The sequence below is a fragment of the Electrophorus electricus genome, chromosome 7 (genome assembly GCF_041902795.1).
Source record: "Electrophorus electricus isolate QZ-2024a chromosome 7, ASM4190279v1, whole genome shotgun sequence".
Classification (NCBI taxonomy): domain Eukaryota; kingdom Metazoa; phylum Chordata; class Actinopteri; order Gymnotiformes; family Gymnotidae; genus Electrophorus; species Electrophorus electricus.
In genome coordinates this window covers 22,939,363-22,952,341 of record NC_137503.1, presented here as the reverse complement: position 1 = coordinate 22,952,341, position 12,979 = coordinate 22,939,363, and the positions used below count along the sequence as shown (strand labels likewise).

The window sequence follows — 12,979 nt, the reverse complement described above, 5'->3', positions numbered from 1 at the left end:
CTTATTGGTCGATATGTGTTTTCAATAAAGGTGATCTTTTTTTAATAAAATTAATTTGCAGGTATGGGTTCTTAGAAGGGGAAAGTTATTTATTGTGTAGTCATAGAAGCTTAAGAGAATACTATACGTCAGCCCACCAGTTTGATTGTGGCAAAATAACTACTTTCCCTTATGCACTTAACTCTCCTAACACCAGGAGAACCCATGCACTGCAGCCTGGGTTTTCTCCTCACTCAAAGCTGATCTTCATCAGCTCACCCCTCCTGCTCAAAGTCCTCAAGGGCTAGAGGACCTGAGAGCTGCTGTCTCAGGCTGCGTAACCTTTTCCCTTAAAAGTATCTCAGCAAATTTCAGGCTAGTTAGAACTTTGTGCATAGGTTTCTCACCAAACTCAAAATGCCATATTTCACCAGTTTGCCTATAAGTTTTAATTTCTAGGTTTTCTTTTATGGATACCACTTTTGGGTTGGATACAAAACCAGTTCATGTCTGTATCCCCTCCACGAGGGTCTGGCCACTGCGTGTGAAGATACAGGGTTTATCCATGCTGTGTTTCTCTCATTCCCCTTCATTTGTCCCTCCGCACTGCGGGCTCTAGTCTTCAGCCTTGGCCTCCATCTCATCGGCATCGTCATCTCCATCTACTTCTGCGTTCTCTCTCTCCAGCCTCTCCAGCTGTCTCTGGAGCTCTGTCTCATCTGTGTCAGTCACCACTTTGGGCTAAAAGGGGAAACAGTCACATGCACCTCTCTCCATAAACAATGGGACAGACACAAGCACACAACCTAAAATAATACAGCAATTAAGGTTAAACTGCACAGCGTTAGCTGGTATTTCCAGATAAAAACTGCAATGTTCATAGACATTGTACACAGATAAATACAATATCTTAGTTGGTTTTCATTTGGTTGTAAATCCTCTGATGTCTACAGTTGACAGACAGCAGATGCTGGATACATATATGCATTTTTTTTTTGCATTACATTAAATTTACTAAGCATAAGTAAATATGCACACCACCAATGAACATTCATATGTTACATATGTTCTTTACACTTTTGATGTAACTGCATATGGGGAAATAATTACTGATAATATAAAAGCAGATAGAACCAAACAGGAAAATGAAAATAAGGATGTCAGGACTAATCTACACCTAATTCTAAACATAAAATCCTCATCAGAGCCCATAAAATGAATATGTGGGTCAGTGCAAGTTAAACTGAGGCTGACCTCCATCTGGATGTTGAAGACGCCTCGCTTCTCCTCAATCTTCTCCTTGATGATAGCCATGGCCTGGTTGAGCATGGACAGACCCTCAGTACGGTCCAGAGTGGTTGTGGTCATCACATATCGGGGAGGAGCGATTAGGTTTATCTGACCCAAAACACACAAACCACTTTATATTAAAACATGCTTTTAAAATATGGCACCTAACCTAGTGCCTTAATAAGGATGACACAGGATTGACATCTTTACTTTCACTTCTTTAGTTAATGCTTCCTCATCTTGTTCCCTGGACCACAGGATTTAGGTACCTGCACTGTTTACCTTGATTGGCATAGACTCTGTGGAGCAGTTCAGTCCTGCCCTCAGGGAATCTTTGACAGCATCAATGCCCTCATATCCATAACACGCCACTTCAATGTCTGTTGGGAGCAGATACTAGGAATGAGTTTAAATGCTAATACAGTTTAAATTTCCATAGTCCAAAACAATATGGCACATTCACCCATGAAGGATCACTAATACCACACAGCAATCCCATTCATACAACTCATTATTTAGGAACTATTTAGGCTTTCATCATTCAGTGACATTTACAATCTTGAATAATCTTCGATTTTGAAGTCACAAGGACACTGAACAGAGTGGGTGAAGACATAAATATATCTATATATTTAATATATTTATATATTATAACAAATATATCTGATTTCTAAGATTATTTCTTAACATGAACAGAAAGCAGAAACAACTGTTATCCACTTATGTGTTTGGGTTTACTGAGGATGCAGTAAAAAAGTTGCGTAGTGGCTCATACCCGCTCTTATTTTGACAGCCTGTGGCGTAAGCCTCCTGTTGATGTTGTCAATGAGCACACTCCTCTCATCTGCACTCAGGTCCAACCCATCCAGAATTGAGGGATCGCTGACAGAGGACAAAATAAAAGCATGAGTGCCTTTAAAATTTAAATTATTTTTAAACATTTTAATTTATTTTTAAATCTCAGAGCCCAAAACAGGAACTAATAATTTAGGTCTACTGATGCCCCAGAACCTCTCAGTGTCAGATATAACACTTGGAAAATAGGTTAACCAACAGATGGTAAACATGCATATGCATATTGTAAGGAACTTGTTGGTAAATAAATTATAAACGTATTATAAATGTAATATATATATAAAATAATGAATATCATCATCATGCTATTTTATTTTAAGTTTCATATCTGCTGCTGCAATATGAGACTTAAAATAAAATAGCATGATGATGACCTATGACTATCTGGCTGCAACAGACTCTAGTGGGTGTGTCTTAGATTCTTCCTTAGATTCCAGAAATTGGTGGTGTAGCCACACATAATCCCAGAAGTCTGAATTTGTAATCACTTTGAAGGTTTTAAAGAAATTGCTCTAAAAATTTACATGAGCAGTTGTGTATACAACTCAATAACTCAAATCAATAAATCTTGATTTCATTGCATTGTAACTAACACCATGAGATTTCCTTTTTTGTTCTCCTGAGTGGCAGACAGTCCAATATTTTCAACAAAATACAAAGTTGCCTATAATAGTTTGTCCAAGCACCCTATAAAACATCCCATTAATTGTAGACAGTTTCAGACATCAAAAGCCATAAAACACAGATGGCTGAACGGCTCATGGAAGGGGACTTGTGGGGCTTGACGTTGGGTTCCCATCACACATCCCCACACTCCTCTTGTGTGGCTTTAGGTCTGCAGTTGAGTGGAGGACAGTGAGCTACTCACGACACAGCCTGCTTAAAGACATCGTAGGCGCCGTAGCCGGGCCGCTTGTATTTCTCGTCGAACACCCAGGCGGTGCGCTGGTACAGGCTCTCCAGCTGCTCGTCCTTAGTATACTCCAGCACCTCGGCCACATGTCTCAGGATACTGTAGACCTAACACGCATCACACTCTTCAGACCGGCGCCCGGGGGAAAAAAAGGCAGCGCTGCAGTAAACTAAGACGGGGATTGCTCACCGGCAGTCACTTACGGTCTTAGACTTGGTAAACTTATCCTCGCACTTGATCGCCTCCTCTGGAGATACTCTTCTCTTCGACAAGTCAATATATCCTGCAGTCAGGGACGGATTCGTTCAAATCAGAACGTCGAAAGCTCCTGAGCCGAAACCTAGCTCAGTTTAAATAGCAGAGACGAGCTCACCTTTCTCTTTGTCGACTCGGATGACCACGACGCATTCGTTGCGGCCAATGCGAATGAGTTTGTTGATGGAGCGAATACGACGACGAGACAGCTCACTGAGAAGAATCATGCCCTCGATGTTGTTGTACTCCAGCAAGCTGACATATGCGCCCATCTCAGCGATGGAGCGCACGTTCACCATCACGACATCCTCCACCTCCGGGAACCGGTGGTGGTAGAATCTACAACTCAGCCCCGGCATCCCTTAAACGAGACAAAGAATTTAGCTTCCAAGTCTATCAGCAACTGACCGTCATTGACGACTGTACGCTAACTTAGTTACAGAAGGCAGGTTTCTGTTACTGTGTCCACTACGAGGGCATTAGTCTGACCCTCTCAATCAAGCAGCTTTAACTTAGATTACAGACGGCTCGCTGTTTAACTACCCACCCAACGGGCTACTCGTGCGATAAACTACCTGCCAGCTGACCGCCAACCCCACCTTCTGACACAACAGACGCTCATGTTACGCACTTTCACCTTAAATTTCTGTATTTAAGAGGTTGGCTAACAGAAGTGGATGACAAACGGTTGCTAGCTAGCTACTTAAATGAAATAACGAGAACTCACTAGCTAACCTAACCTAGCTACATGCGGCAAACATGTAAACTGCACCGGGACGAGATAGCGTTCGCGTCCTAACGTTGGCTAGTGTGGGTTTAACTGCTGTCTTTAGACTGAGCATTCTATAAAGACACGTGTATAAAAGTTACCTAAATCCCGATGTTACTGACAAATTAATTTAAATGTAAAAAGAACTTTGGAGATCGTAGTATCTCTTAAGACTCTGTAATCATAACTTAGCCATTGAGCCAGTTAGCATAAAAAGCGGGAAAATAGCAACGATAAGTACTTTAATACGTCTCCAAAACTGAACAAATGCAAAATAAAAGTGTTGTTCAGCGCTAGTGTGGTTGAGATGTTATACATGTTGGCGCAATATAACGAGCACTGTTTAACGCTTATTAATGAGCCAGCGGATGATCCATAAAATTACAAATTCTGTTTTATAGTAGTAACGAGCCATACGCAACTGTCACATTTTGCTGTTGCTCGTGAGACCATTGTGTTTATAGCATCACTTGACCACAGAAGTTAATTAAATTCTGTCAAAATAAAAATCCAGACTCAATATTCTTTTAACTATGTTTTCAATTTTAACTTAAAATGAAATATATCAAAATAAAAGAAACAAAAAATATTTAGAAAGATATAGAAAATTGGTTAAATTCATACATTGACCAAAAACTTATCAATCCACAGACAGTGAGAAGGAATTGCATAAATAAAAATCTCAAATCTAAATTCAAACTAGTGCATTGCCATTTTTAAGGGTTTATGTGTCCTGCTTATGAAGGTATTCATTAAGTGCTAGCACAAACCTCAAAACCACACTTGTTTGAATTACACAACTCACTGACTATTTTAGGTTTTGCTTATAGTTGACCAAAGACATACATACATACATATATATACACATATACATACACACACACACACACACACACACACACACATATATATATATATATATGTGTGTGTGTGTGTGTGTGTGTGTGTGTGTATATGTATATGTATATATATGTATATGTATGTATTTTTATTTATTTATTTATTTTTTAAGCTATTTTCTTAAAGGTATGTGTCCTGACTTTGAGGGTACCAGTGCAATATTGTATTTCCCAGTAACACTAGTTTGAATACAGGCTATAGGCCCAAAATAACAGAAATGTTTATTTTTGTCTCCTTACTTAGTGTAAGATCTATAAGAGCTCCTAGTTGCTAAATACCTATATTTTCCTTCACTGTGTCATTTTTCTCAACCGTTAATGTCTGAAACATGGCGAAATCCTAAATCGGGACTTTTGTTTTAATTGTGGTCAAATCACATGACAAGTTGTCAGCTGGTTGTGTTCTGTGCTGTGCTTTTGACTATGAGGGTCAGGGCAACAGTAAAACTGACATCAGGATTTCTCAACTAAACGGCATTCGGGAAAAAAAAAGAAAAAAGAAAAAAGAAACCCGTCGGTTTCAACGTACAAACGCAGCTATAAAACTATTTTCAGACAGTAGTGTTTTCTTGTTCCTTAAAAAGACAGGATGTCAAGCAAAGACCGGATCGACATTTTCCCTTCGAGAATGTAAGTAGCTAACGCTAGCTAGCTAGCTAATGCGTTAGCAAGCGAACACAGCCAGCACATATCTTACAAGCTATTCTATTTTAAAAATGGTACAAAAAAGACATATAAGTCTGAAAGGTTAAATGTACACCAGATTACTAACTATAACCACTGTTGTCATTGCAAACGGTAGCTAACTAGTTGGCTAAGATAGCTAAATCATTTTCAGGTAACCTAACAGACAGTACGTTGAATGAGCCGAGTGCTTACTGGCTAAGACGACTCATAGAGGTGGAAAACAGATGTAACCTTACCTGTACCTAGATTTTTATTTTTGATTGGACCCGGATTGTCCTTTCGAATATATAGGTTTTACTATAACAATTAACCCGAGGTTTGTGCATTTCAGTCATCGTGAGAAGTATTATTCAGGAATGTTGGTCGGGTATAGTAAGCTATAGGTTTTTCGTTAACAGCGTCACAATCAACAAACGCAGTAAAACAGAGACTAGCTGCTCAATTACATCAACAATTTGTATATAGTAGACTACTAATGTAGTTAGCGTTAGCTATGTTATTCCGCTAGGAAATAAAAAAAAACAAAATACAGAAGTGTTCTTATTCAGTATCATGTGATGTTAGTTTCCTGCTATGTTTGCTGGGAGTAATTGAAACCAGTAAACGGAGATCGAAAGACCTTTTTGGGACGTTTTTTTTTTTTAAATAGCGTTTGTAATAGCCTTCACAAAACTGTCTGGAAACATTTAATTTGCTTATTAAAAGAGCTTAGACGTCTGATGCGGGTTAAGTCTCACAATGGGGATTCTTTTTTGTCAGTGCTTTTGAGTTCACTGACTTAGCCATAATCACGTTCCATTAAATCAGTTTAGAGTGCAAACAAGACAAATATTCTAATGAGTAGATAGGTGTAGACAGAATTTTAAACATGTAACTACTCTGTAATAGAGATGAATATATGTTTGTTGAGGGTGTGTCACATCCTGTCCTGTATTCTAGGCAAAAAAATTACTAAGCCATCAAGTCAGAGCTACAAGTTGCCATTTTTGTATGAGTGTTAAATAAATTAGAACAGTTAGTGAAAGGACATGCAAGGTGTCATGTCTGGTTTCTTACTGCTTCTCTGTGTTGGTCTTGGTGATGGTTTCAGGGCTCAGACCATTATGAAGGCTCGGTTGAAAGGTGCTCAGACTGGCCGTAATCTGCTGAAGAAAAAAGCTGATGCCCTTTCCATGCGCTTCCGGCAGATTCTTAGAAAAATCATTGAGGTAGGACAAAGACCATTTCACATTTCACCTAGTAAAGTCATTTCTTTGAAAACTATTATATTAGCATCTACAACTGATGTACATCTATGCAGCCTTGTAAAATGACATTGCCCACTTGAATAGTGGACAGATTTCCTGCTACAAAGTGTTCAGAATTGTGTAATATGACACCATTAAGAATGGAAGTTTCTCTGATCGCTTTGTGTTGCTGTTTGTCCAGTCCTTGTTCTTAGGCACAATTTTGTATCATAATATTGACAATATAACAATAATAATATTGATTCACCTTATCTTTAATAGGTGTGTATTAACTAGTGTGTTAGATGCCTTACGAGTTATACTGCACAGTGTTTTTATTCATTAAGTGATTCTATAAATCAATAATAAACATTTATCGAGCATTTTAACAGCTTCTTTTGCGCCGTTCCCCAGACCAAGACACTGATGGGAGAAGTGATGAGGGAAGCAGCCTTTTCTTTAGCTGAAGCCAAATTCGCTGCAGGTGACTTTAGGTAGGAGCTGCTTGAGCTAGCGTCCGTCCCAGTGCTGTGTGCCTGATGACATCTGCTGAACGCGTGTTCTTTCCTCAGTGCCACCGTTATCCAAAACGTGAACAAAGCCCAGGTCAAGGTCAGGGCAAAGAAGGACAACGTAGCAGGTTTGGCTGAATCATCCTTTCACTCGTCCCAGGGCAATTTCTCTTAGTTTTTTTCATTATAAACAACATGTCCACTTGGCCATTTACCCTCTGTAAACTTAATTTCTTATTTATTTCATTTTTTTCTCTCCAGTTTTTAAAAAGTGTAGTTTACTTTTTTATTTTTAAGTGGAAGTGACATGAGGGCTCTTGCCTCATGCCTCACTAACTGGCCCTGTGCTTCCTCTGGCCTCAGGTGTGACACTGCCTGTGTTTGAGCACTACCAGGAAGGAGGGGACAGTAAGTTTGACTTAGCAAAACTTATTTCTTCACCTTACTTTTGAGTAGAACCAGGTCTACAAATATCGTTAACTCAGTGACAGGTAATTTAATTAAGCTTTAAAGCTTAGAGTAGCGTCTGAAGAATGACAGGGAGAAATACAAGCACGAATGAACAACCGTATTTCTGAATATTTTTTGTTGCTTATCTCTAGGTTATGAACTGACTGGTCTAGCCAGGGGTGGGGAACAGCTGTCCAGGCTGAAGAGGAACTATGCCAAAGCTGTGGAACTACTTGTAGAATTAGCTTCCCTTCAGGTAGAGGGCACTCATATGGACCTGAGAAAATAAGGCCAGAAATCTTAATCTTTACTTTGGTCTGCAGCAGGTGCACCAATGAGTAGCTAGTCTCCAAGTGTGGCTAAATACTATGTAGATTTTGTACATTAGTAAATAGTACTAATTGTTCCTTTTTTGTTGCACTGTTTTCTAAATCCTTACTAGGTAAAACCTTCACACTGACAACGTTTTGCATTATTTTACTTCCAGACGTCCTTCGTCACCCTGGATGAGGCCATCAAGATCACCAACCGGCGTGTGAATGCCATCGAGCATGGTGAGTAGGGCTCAGGATTACACGGCCTGCTGGTTCTAAAGGCGCTGCTGTTGACCCCTCCCACTTTCCCACAGTGATCATCCCAAGGATCGAGCGCACGCTCACTTACATCATCACGGAGCTGGATGAGAGAGAGCGAGAGGAGTTCTACAGGTGAGCTCGGGCACAACAGAAATCTGTTTGAACGTTCTTTCTTAAAAACCTCTCACTCTGCTCCTTTCCCATCAGTTATAGTGGAACGGTTATTTTTGTAGGAGATTTCTTGGCCTTTTAAACGTCTGCCTGTGCTTGACTCTCACCAGGCTGAAGAAGATACAGGAGAAGAAGAAACAGCTTCGGGAGCGGACAGAGAAGGAAATTGCCCAGCGCCTGGCTCAGCTGGGCCCCATGGCTGAGCCGGCCAACATGCTCACCGAGGAGGCCGATGAAGACCTGCTGTTTGAATGAGGATGCCTGCTACCTGGTCCAGGGGCTCGTCCTGGGCGGTTTCCACACCCTATTTATTCATGCCTCTGAGACCATGTTCACCATATTTTGTGAAAGGGGGGGAAAAAAAATCATTGTTTTGTGTACATGTTGGTGCTTATTTTGTTTTGCTTGGGAGAGAAGACTTTTCATGTTAATATAAAAGCACGTCACACTAGTGTAAAATAAAAATAAATAAAATAATACTGTAAAAAATAGATAAATAGTGTATAAAATACGTAGTTTCCATTGGTAGCAGTAACCAACTTTTATTTCTCTCTCTCTCTCTCTATATATATATGTGTGTGTGTGTGTGTGTGTGTGTATGTATATATAAAGTATATAATATATATATATATATATATATATATATATAAAGTGTATGTGTGTGTGCGTGCGTGTATATTAGATATATATATATATATGCGTGTGTATATATGTATTTATATATATATATATATATATTTATGTATGTATTTATATATATATACATATATAAATACACATACATAAATATATACATACTTTATATATTTATATTATATATATATATATATATATATATATATATATATATATATATATATATATAAAGTATGTATATGTATATATAAAGTGTATATATATATATATATATATATATATATATATATATATATATATATATATATATATAAAGTATGTATGTGTTAACGTTACCAATGGTAGTGATATTTTTCTAAGTATACTGCCACATCTTGTTCGGTATATGTGAATGATTTAGACTGAAAATATTGTGTTGAGTAGTCAAAGGCAATTATTCTGAAATGCTGTTGTTATTCTGCAAACTTGTTTACATATTCCGAATGCTAGGACCAGTTTTTCTCACGTGTTCCCAAAAAATGTCTAATAAAACTATACTTGCTTCATATGTGTGATGGTGCTTATGACAGCACCACCTTTATATCAACACACCAATGGTCATATAGTGATTCCGATAAACCCCTCTCTTCTCAAACGTGTATTGTATTCTGTAAGTATTCTTGTGTGTGGAGTTCATTTCAATAAAGAGTGTAGATGATCATTTCCTCCCCATCATTATTCAGTTAGATATACAGTTCACAGTTTATTCATGGCATGAAATAGGCGCCCCCTTCCAATTATGAGGGTTAAGTCAGTCAGCTCTTACTGCAAGAGCTGTGAACTCATTTAAAATGTAAACGAAAATTAAAGATATTTTGGCATGGGTTAGTTAAATCTGTTTTTGCTAAATAATGTGCAGGGCAAAGCGTAAAGGCTTCATGAGTTTGTCTGAATGTCCCCAAATTATTTTCCGTGTAAGAAATTGAAATATTAAATACATTGAAAAATAAATAAATTATATATATATATATATATATATATATATATATATATATATATATATATATATATATATATATATATATATATTATAAAGAGGTTATTTTTGTGTTTTAAAGGGTTTAAGGGTGGTCACCCTTAAAATGTTGGCATGGCAGTGCTAAAGTAACCTTTGGCACATCTCAGTGGCCTGTCTAAGTAACATGGCAGGAGGGCTCAGACATTTAGATTTCATCTTTTATTTGTTATTGCCACAGCAACAATGAAAGTACAGTCAAAGCATTAAACAACAACTATTGGTTAGCGCTTTTTGTGATGCGTGAGATTGGATTGGTTGGGTGGGAGACTTGAGAGGTATGCACCACTAGCCTGCTAGTACCAACACACACCACTATGGGAAAGGTATAGAGGAGTGCATGTAATAAAATACAGTTAATGTCAGTAGTGGTTTTATTTCTAATTTGACTGCAGACAAAAATGCCAGTCTGCACATTTATTCAGACAGTAAATGTTATATCTTCTAATCTACTGAGCTGCACTTTCAGTTTACAAGAGGAATGTGGGCCCAAATGTCTAAATGTTAGTAATTTCTCAAAAGTGTCCCCAAAACAGGGTGTTTGAGACTTATTCAATTCAAACAGGCAGTACCCTGGCGTGTTTGCCGTCTTTTGCCAGCAGGGTGTGCTGATGCTCCTGTGGAAGCGCGTCAGTGAAGTTCACGTAATTAGACACCAAAGGTCATGCAGTGACTGAAGAAACAAGAAAAACATAATGAGACACAGTGTCATATAGAGATTAATATCTTCTCATCTCCTTATAAGAAGCAACTCAATGAGAAAGTGGTTTTGAATAATATAAACTGAAAATATAATGACCTACATTAAGATGCGAGAGAGAAAGAAAATATTTAAATTAAAATTTACATATGCATCATTTCTTATGAGGTCTCAAGCAAACTATGAACATCGTTAAAGTCCTGTTTGCTGTCTGTGAGAACACTCACGAACACACACTTTGGTTCCGAGTGTGTTTAGGCACACATCTACACGGCAATGACTCAAGGCTTTGTCCAGATGTTTTTAGACACACCTTCATGGTCTTATACCACATGGGCAGGAGGAATTGCAGCTCTGTGCTGTGGAGAGAGATCCACTGGACGAGAAGCAGCGGTGGTGCTCAGACCCCAGCCAGAGCTTGCGTGGTCAACACAGCATGGGAGATTCGGGCACTTTTTAGTCTGATTTTATCCTTCTAAGATAAAAAGTCAACCTCCAAGCTTTGCATCAATCTCTATAAGTCAGACATTAATTTATCAGGACATACTTTATACTGTTTTAGAATCATATAGCATCAAATATTTTAACAGCATGATGCAAAATTTAACATTTCTTCTTTAAATATCTGTTATAACAGCAAACATTTTAAACTGAATATTTATCAATTTTTAATACAAAATTCCTAAAGAAGGCAACTCTATTAAACAATAGAGTTTCGAACAATAGAGATTCGAAATATTTCTGCAATGTTTCAGCACATTGCTCTGAAAAGAGATCAGCGCTCGCGGACACGTTTAGCCAGGCTCCTAGGACCTCTGTCACCCCCTCTGTTATTTCTCACCCCCCCTTTCTCTCCTTCTCTCTCTCTTCTTCAAAAGGTCAAACTGTTTGCTGTGTATTGACACTGCTGTTTGACTGACTCCTAGACATCTGAACATGTTCCAAGTGTGCAAACAAACACTGAGAATTTGAGCTTTTGCTCTTATATCTTTGGCTTGTTATCCTGGTACTTCACATTTCCTAGTAAAAGAGAAGAGCCAGTTAATTTCAGAAAATATTCCAAGAAACCTCCTAACTAGAAAACTACTGCATGGCTTAAGGGAGGTACAGAGGTGCCTGAGTGGAGCAGGTAACAGATGAAGAATAAACAAAACAGAACTCAATATTTTACTGCTCATGCTCCTTTTACATAAAGATTTTCCCACAGCTAGAGCATGGACTCTTGAACAGTATAAGAGGCTTTGGGGCAATGTGTTATGAGGCCAGTGGGATCTGACACATGAACAGGGCTGTTTTAGTCCACCACCCCCCAGTATGCGAGAGGCATTGAAGAAGACTAATGTGTGGATACTCATCTTGGTTCCATAGGAACAGCCTGGCATCTAGGGATGGGACGCTGGACAGTGATGTTTTCATGCCGTGTCCGAAGAGCAGACATTTCGAGACGCTGCTCTGAAGCGTAGTTCCAAATGCCCGTGTCACGTGACCATGGCTAAGTGATGCACCATTGCATGTTTCACCCCTGTTTCGACAGGTGGTATACCTGCCGCTTCTACGGCTGATTGGCACCGTCTGGAAAAAACCTGATCACGCATCTGTCTAAACTGCAGTAGACAGTTTCAGACAGTTTGTGGGAACTTTGTGACAGCTGTGTCAGTGAATCCCATACAACTGCTGATGCTGTCGTGGAGGTCAAAAAATATCTGACTGATGCTTTTGTTCCTAGGACACATGATCCTCTGGTTTACTGGCAAAAGCAATGTGCTGCATACCAGCACCTTTATGCAATGTAAAAAATATCTATATACACCAGCAACAAGTGTTCCATCTGAACGAATTTGAGGAAGTAATTTGTAGCAAAAAAGAAGCTGACTCAACTCCATGACAAATAACAATATTTGTAACAAGGACAAATATTTTTGAAAAAAATATTTTGACATATAATAAATGTGAGACATTGTTCTGTAATTTTCCTTTATAGATTTTCATTTACATTCACTCAAACTTC

At 38.6% G+C, this 12,979-nt stretch overlaps 2 protein-coding genes across 2 annotated transcripts; one reads left to right on the top strand and one right to left on the bottom strand.

Annotated features, from left to right (window-relative positions):
- Positions 1-68: 68 nt before the first annotated feature.
- Positions 69-4,317, bottom strand: eif2s1b (eukaryotic translation initiation factor 2, subunit 1 alpha b). Its single transcript, XM_027015324.3, has 8 exons — positions 4,163-4,317; positions 3,411-3,653; positions 3,241-3,320; positions 2,993-3,144; positions 2,045-2,151; positions 1,552-1,649; positions 1,234-1,377; positions 69-720 (listed from the first exon to the last, which is right to left on the bottom strand). Exons 2-8 carry the CDS (start codon positions 3,649-3,651, stop codon positions 595-597), a joined length of 948 nt encoding a protein of 315 aa, XP_026871125.1. The 5' UTR covers positions 3,652-3,653; positions 4,163-4,317; the 3' UTR covers positions 69-594.
- A 1,043-nt stretch (positions 4,318-5,360) lies between these two features.
- On the top strand, positions 5,361-9,256 carry atp6v1d (ATPase H+ transporting V1 subunit D). Its single transcript, XM_027015644.3, has 9 exons — positions 5,361-5,590; positions 6,738-6,855; positions 7,288-7,367; positions 7,446-7,513; positions 7,749-7,793; positions 7,988-8,091; positions 8,323-8,389; positions 8,464-8,542; positions 8,692-9,256. The coding sequence occupies exons 1-9, from the start codon at positions 5,550-5,552 to the stop codon at positions 8,834-8,836; spliced, it is 747 nt and encodes a 248-aa protein (XP_026871445.1). The 5' UTR covers positions 5,361-5,549; the 3' UTR covers positions 8,837-9,256.
- Positions 9,257-12,979: the final 3,723 nt, after the last annotated feature.

Coding starts and splice junctions, on each gene's coding strand:
- atp6v1d (XM_027015644.3), top strand. CDS start 5,550: ATGTCAAGCAAAGACCGGATCGACATTTTCCCTTCGAGAAT. Junction 7,368..7,445: donor TTCGCTGCAGGTGACTTTAG/GTAGGAGCTGCT, acceptor TTCTTTCCTCAG/TGCCACCGTTATCCAAAACG. Junction 8,543..8,691: donor GAGCGAGAGGAGTTCTACAG/GTGAGCTCGGGC, acceptor GACTCTCACCAG/GCTGAAGAAGATACAGGAGA.
- eif2s1b (XM_027015324.3), bottom strand. CDS start 3,651: ATGCCGGGGCTGAGTTGTAGATTCTACCACCACCGGTTCCCGGAGGTG. Junction 3,321..3,410: donor CCGAGTCGACAAAGAGAAAG/GTGAGCTCGTCT, acceptor CCCTGACTGCAG/GATATATTGACTTGTCGAAG. Junction 3,145..3,240: donor AGTTTACCAAGTCTAAGACC/GTAAGTGACTGC, acceptor GATGCGTGTTAG/GTCTACAGTATCCTGAGACA.